This window comes from Mus caroli, chromosome 14 (genome assembly GCF_900094665.2).
Source record: "Mus caroli chromosome 14, CAROLI_EIJ_v1.1, whole genome shotgun sequence".
In the NCBI taxonomy this organism is placed as follows: domain Eukaryota; kingdom Metazoa; phylum Chordata; class Mammalia; order Rodentia; family Muridae; genus Mus; species Mus caroli.
Window position 1 is genome coordinate 43405399 of NC_034583.1, and position 7456 is coordinate 43412854.

Below are 7456 nucleotides of genomic sequence, written 5' to 3' on the forward strand. Positions count from 1 at the left end.
TCTCAAAACATGTTTTCAAAAATATGTTGATGAAAACTTTTCAGATCTCACATGTAGAGCCTGAGGCCAGAATTTTCCCTATGTATCTAGGGAGCATGACATAGGAGGAATGGAAAGGAACTGTGAATATAATAAGTGGATCTCAAGACAGAAGTAGCCTTAAAGACACATAGTTGTAAATGTGTGTGTAATGTTTTTCTACATCAGAAACAGATTTCACAACAGCTCCATCTTAGATGTTAGCAGACATGAAGCAGCTCTGTGCTCTCACTATTTCATTTTTGTTTCTGAAGTTTTCTCTCATCTTGTGCTGTTTGACTGAAGCAAGTTGCTTTTGGAGGATAAAGAATAGTGAAGATAATGATGGAGATTTGCAAAGGGAATGTCATTTTTACATTGGGGCAGCTGATAAACCAATTGATGATAATTTTTATAATTCACTTTTAAATTTTAGGTAAGTCATTAACATTTTTTTCCTGTGTCAATGTCATTAGTTAGAAACATTTAGCTGTATACACAAACTGTGGCTTCTGTTATCTTTCTCACAATGTAACTTTAAGAACCCCTGAAAATTAATTATTATATCAATCACTATTTTAATACTTTGAAATGTGTCACAGTTTAATATAGTTTTAATACGTTATGCTTCAGTTCACAATGCTGGACAATGAGAAAGTCTGGATTCTCTCTTTTGAGTCTTTGTTGACAGTATATGTTGAAAGATATCTCTTCATCTGCCTTGGATTCACAATCCCCATCTTTGTCAAGAACTCAATATGAAAGACTGCATCACTGCCTATATTCAGTTATCTGCCAATGCCACATGTATGATCATGCATTTAAATGCCTTCATAAAAGTGTTATCTGTTTCCAACAGATGAACATGCATTGTTTCATTGAAATATTTGTGTATGTGTTGGTCTACTATACCTGGTTAAATGTATAACATTGCTTATATACTTGTGAATATACATATACTTTACTTTAAAATAGTCTTTAAATGAGCCTCATCCTGCAATTCTGGATTTGATACTGAATGTGGAAAAAGAATGCTAGTCTCATATTCTGTTACCAGAATAATCTTTTTATCCAATTACACAAATGCACAGGCACAGATTAGGCTTATTATCACTATCAGATAGATGGTCAATATTTCTATTACTTATTCAATAAATTTAACATTATTTAGTAGTTAATATATATTCACAATTCCTTTCCATTCATCCTATGTCATATGCCCTGGATACATAGGGAAAATTCAGGCCTTAATCTCTACATCTGAGGTCTGAAAACCTAAATCTAGAAGAATCATTGTACTTTTTGTGGAAAAGAACCTGCTCTCAATGTGGCTATTAGGTCTGAGATCCAAAGTGTGAGATGTTATCATTTGTGGCTGCAGATCATGAGGGAAAGAGTGTTGAAACTTTTAGCTAATCAATGTGCCTGCAACTTCTTTCTTTCTTAAACCAAGGTTTCCTGTGCTTTTCTGTCTTTGGCTCTCATCCCATCTCTCATTAAATTTTTATGTCTTAGAATAAAGAAATACATTTTTCAATTGGTAGCCACAGTACACTGTACACTCTGATAGTGATGGTTGCTTCATATTATTATCCTTTTGTGTTAGGTGAGTAGGAATTCATTTCTGATGTATTCTGAATTTTCCCACATCTCATTGCAAAAATTGTAGAAATTCTCATTGATGACAATTTTTTAAGCCATAATAAGTTTTAAAATTACAAATATATGAACTGTGTCAATATACTTTTCTGGATTAGAAAAAAACTTCACGCTGAACACTTAATTAAAATATATAAATTTTAGCAAAAGTCTATGTTTGGTGTCTTTACTCCTGATGAGAGGTAATAGCGAATAATAACAGATGAACTGCCAACTGTGCTGAGGCAGAGAAGATCTCTGTGCTCAGCCATCACTTAAAGGACCTCAAAGTATTAGGAAGACTGAGGTATTTAAAGAAATCTCATAAAATTTTAACAAAATAGAAATAGTAAGAACACACTAAAAGGTAACATTAACTTGATATGTACAAGACCCTAAAGGATAATATTCCGGTCATATGGTATATTGTATCATTGTATATATCTTTAAATGCATAAATAAAATTAAATAAAATATATCTTAAAATAATTAGTCTGGCCGTGCGGTGGTGGCTCACGCCTTTAATCCCCACACTTGGGAGGCAGACTTAGTATATCTCATATTACAAACTTTACAGCATTTGAAATTTTATATTTCAAACATCTCTCTTAATCATCACTATGCCTTCTTTTAGAATTGCAGCAAGTGAATATGAGTTTCTTCTGGTAATGTTTTTTGCTACTGATGAGATCAACAAGAATCCTTATCTTTTACCCAACATAACTTTGATGTTCTCCATCATTGGTGGAAACTGTCATGATTTATTGAGAGGTTTGGATCAAGNATATACACAAATAAATGGACGTATGAATTTTGTTAATTATTTCTGTTATTTAGATGATTCATGTGCCNTAGGTCTTACAGGACCATCATGGAAAACATCCTTAAAACTGGCAATGCATTCTTCGATGCCACTGGTAAGAATTTGTGACAATGAATGGGTTAAGAACATTAAATTGCATTTATAGGTGCCTACAAGAAAACGTGGAGAGAATGCATTTGTGAGTGCGCTGCTACACAAACACACACGCATACACACCCATTATATATATATATGTATATGTATATATATATATACCTACATTATACACACACACACACACACATATATATATATATATATACCTACATATATATAGATGAATTTAAAAATCACTTCATAGATGTACACTGCAAACTGGTAAAACTGTGTTCTAGGAATTTCAGACTTGTAAGGAATAGTCTAGAATCTAATAGGAATAATACAAGACATGTATAGTACAATCTTACTGTTCTTAACAGGAGTTCTGGAAGGTGAGTAGCATTACCTGTATATGAGTCCAAACATCCTAATAATCATATTTCTCACTGGAAGTTTCTTCCTCTCTTCTACATCCTTTAGGTTTTCTTTGGATCATTTAATCCTAAACTACGTGACCATGACCGGCTGTACCACGTCCATCAAGTAGCCACCAAGGAAACACATTTGTCCCATGGCATGGTCTCCTTGATGTTTCATTTTAGATGGACTTGGATAGGACTGGTCATCTCAGATGATGANCAGGGTATTCAGTTTCTCTCAGATTTAAGAGAAGAAAGCCAAAGTCATGGAATCTGTTTAGCTTTTGTTAATATGATCCCAGAAAACATGCAGATATACATGACAAGTGCTACAATATATGATAAACAAATTATGACATCTTCAGCAAAGGTTGTTATCATTTATGGTGAAATGAACTCTACACTAGAAGTAAGCTTTAGAAGATGGGAAGATTTAGGTGCTCGGAGAATCTGGATCACAACCTCACAATGGGATGTCATCACAAATAAAAAAGAATTCACCCTTAATCTCTTCCATGGGACTATTACTTTTGCACACCACAGATTTGAGATTCCTAAATTTAAAAAATTTATGCAAACAATAAACACTGCCAAATACCCAGTAAATATTTCTCATACGATATTGGAGTGGAATTATTTTAATTGTTCAATCTCTAAGAACAGCAGTAAAATGGATCATATTACATTCAACAACACATTGGAATGGACAGCACTGTACAACTATGATATGGCGATGAGTGATGAAGGTTACAANTTGTATAATGCTGTTTATGCTGTGGCCCACACCTACCATGAACACATTTTTCAACAAGTAGAGTCTCAGAAAAAGGCAAAACCCAAAAGATATTTCACTGTTTGTGAGCAGGTAAAGTTTCTTACATTTCATTATGCTTAGATATATCAATGTGATCTTTTAAATGGAACCAGAGAAACAACTGTACATTTGTTAGAGATCATTCTCTCAGTGGAATGATTTATACACTGCAAAAGTCCCTAATGATTCTTTTGCATGGATGAATATCATACACAAAGATAATATTTAATAGGGGACAATACAATTTTATGAATATCAGTGAGTTTTGTGAAAAGGTGTCTCAACATTTCACCAAATGAGTTCAAAATTAAAATAGAAGCCAAGAGTTTTATCATAAAAGNCTTAAGTGATGACTAGACTGAATATTTTTCTAAAAAATAGTATCTCAAATATTGATACATGGACTGTGGTTAATAGTTATTCATTTAAATTAACAATTTACAAAAACATAAATGATTAAGACTTCCCATTTTATTAAGTTTATGTTCATTTTATATGTGTACACTGTATACACATAAAATCCCACATTTTTATTTTCACAATTTTCAGACATTCAGACTTCCCCTTCATTCTCACATACATGGCTTCATTTTTTAAAAGTATTTTTGACAAACATGTTCACACAGGTACACACACACACATACACACACACACACACATGCACACCATGTTACTTGTTATCTGGTAATCATTTTTTCTAACACATTTTATCATCAAATATTATCATGAAGCATATATATTTTCAATTATCAATGAGGTATACTGTTTTTTACTACACGGGTTTATTTCAATACAGCTGTCTTTTCTGAAAATCATTAAGAAAAAAGGGAAAATTCTCAACTTGGCATTACCTTTATTGATATGCATATGTGCATGAATCTCGTCTAGGTGTCTTCCTTGATGAAAACCAGGGTATTTACGAACCCTGTTGGAGAACTGGTGAACATGAAGCATAGGGAAAATCAGTGTACNGAGTATGANATTTTCNTCATTTGGAATTTTCCACAAGGCCTTGGATTAAAAGTGAAAATAGGAAGCTATTTACCTTGTTTTCCACAGAGACAACAACTTCATATATCTGATGATTTGGAATGGGCCATGGGAGGAACATCAGTGGGTATACCATAATTTTTATTTTTCAGGATATGTAGATTTTCAAATATGAGATTCAGTGGTTAAGACCGATTGCTAGTCTTGCAAAAGACCATCCTCAATTACAATCATCAAAATTTGATAACTCTCAATGTCATGTTAATCTGGGCATAGAAGGATCAATGTCCTCTGGATTGCATGTTCAATAGCACCCATATGCCAATTCAACCATAATACAGGAATAACTTTGATAAATTTATAATATAGTATATATTTACATATAATTAATTAAAAATTTGTAACTATATATAACCCATTGAAATTTCTGATTCCATGTGAACTAATGTATTGTCTACTTAACTATAGCATGTATTCATTAACATAAATGTTTCTCCAGATTCAAGGTTTTTTTTTTTTATTTATATATTTTGGATTTAAAAAAAATTGTTTACATTTCAAATGTTATCCAACATCCTGTTTTCCCCTCCTCAGTGGAGGATTGCCTTATCTGACATCATTAGCAGGGGAGTTCCTTAGTCTTGTGAAGGCTTCATGCCCCAGCACAGGGGAATGCTAGGGTGGTGAGGCAGGAGTGGGTGGATGGGGAAGCTCCTTCATAGATGCATGGGAGAGAGGGGAAGGGATAGTGTGTTCAGGTTCTTTTACACTTAGGAAAACTTTATTAAATTTATGGGAGTCTTACATAACATATTTTGGTCATAGCCATCAAACCACTCTTCCTAGATTTACCCATTTCGCCCAACTTCTCCCTCCATACACCTCACTATTCTTTTGTATGTTTTTATTTTTTTGTAATTTATAAATCATGAGAGAAAAGCAGGTGTCACACAAACATTCTTTTGGATTGATCAGTTTAGGAAGGAAAAATTGAAATTGCTACAACCTGAATATTACATATATAGTATTACATGATATAGTAAATATTGTGTGACATTCAGTGCATTGCAGGGAAATACAAAATAGTAATGTGCCTGAAACCTTTAAGTAATACAAAAGAATAAGTCATATCAAAAGAATATGTATAATCATATCCGTTAGTGTCCCATGTATCAATCTATGGGTCATTATTCATTTGACAAATGGTTGACCCACACACAATCACTCACAAGCATATTATATAATATTTATTCACTGCCTCAGGTTCCCTCCTCTGTGTGTAGTGTGGCATGTACTGCAGGATTCAGGAAAATTCATCAGAAAGAAAGAGCAGACTGCTGCTTTGATTGTGTTCAGTGCCCAGAAAATGAGGTTTCCAATGAAACAGGTACATGAGTGCATGCAGAAGAAAAATTGCTGAATTTGAATACCTTCTCTTTCCAAACTAGAAATATGAAATGCCCTAGATTCAAACTGAAGCCCTAAAATCTCCATGAATGAGAACTTAATCAGTTAAATAATGTCAACTTCTTTTGGACCCAGCAAATAACTTCCAATATCTTCCTCAGTCAAGGCATTTCTCTCACAATATGATGGTTACTGATTTTATATGATATAGAAAGTGTTTAGGGGGACATACCTGTGTAACAATTTTTTAAAGAAACATTTTAGATGTAATCTATGCATATGTTAATTTTTCTTTGATTTGTTGTCCATAGAAACTTGACTACCTGATCAGTCCATAATCTTTCCTTCCATCACACAGCTTAGTCCCTGACAAAGACTAGATGCTCAGGGTAACAGTTGTTGTTTAATGAATTATATTTTAAGAACTTAGATGGCTTAATGGATTAATAATTTCCTGTTAAAGAGTTAGAACAAGAGTGAAGTTTTGAAGAATGCAGCAACAGATGGGATACTGCTTATCGTCAATCACTCCCTCTCTAAGGAAAGAGGGATGAATATGGACAACCATAACCTTTATGACATAGAGCTTGGAATGTATATTTGGGAAGAAAGAGATTGTAAAACAATGAGAGGGACATGCATAGGTATATGAGGCATATAACTTCAAGAATGAAAATATTCCTTTATGCAAATAGTACTTGCATGAGTAATTGTATGTTCTAGTTCCTATGTATACATACAGACAAAGGGCACACCCACAAAGCAAACAAAATACATGATGCACTTCATCAACTGGTATCAACAAAGATGTCTGCATTATACCCGTGTCTGTGAATAATGGATTTATGTTTGGAGGAATTAAATAATCTGAAATTGTTATTATTAGTCATCATTTGTTTTTATTTAATAAGTATTTTTTCTGTTCTACTTCCTATGATGGTGGTTTGTTCGATCACAAACATAGGTTAATACAGAGCAATCTTAAGTTAGTGGTTCTACAGCAAAAAGGAATGGAATAGATGCTCAACACCAAATTATTTATTGATGTTTCCTATGAATAACAGAAATATAAAATTATTGCATATGTAATTATGATATCTTATAAGGGTTTATTTTCATTTGCCAGCAGATATGGAACAGTGTGTGAAGTGTCCAGATGATAAGTATGCCAACATAGAGAAAACCCACTGCCTCTCAAGAGCTGTATCATTTCTGGCTTATGAAGATCCATTGGGGATGGCTCTAGGCTGCATAGCACTGTCCTTCTCA

At 33.4% G+C, this 7456-nt stretch overlaps 1 protein-coding gene across 2 annotated transcripts; it reads left to right on the top strand.

Moving 5' to 3' along the window:
- Positions 1-248: 248 nt before the first annotated feature.
- Positions 249-7418, top strand: LOC110308927 (vomeronasal type-2 receptor 116-like). 2 transcript variants are annotated; one of them, XM_021181292.2, is made up of 4 exons: positions 249-454; positions 2291-2573; positions 3038-3841; positions 7314-7418. In XM_021181292.2, the coding sequence occupies exons 1-4, from the start codon at positions 249-251 to the stop codon at positions 7332-7334; spliced, it is 1314 nt and encodes a 437-aa protein (XP_021036951.1). In that variant the 3' UTR covers positions 7335-7418. The 2 variants fall into 2 exon arrangements, with proteins under 2 accessions (XP_021036951.1, XP_021036952.1); XM_021181293.2 differs by having other exon boundaries at positions 7317-7418.
- Positions 7419-7456: the final 38 nt, after the last annotated feature.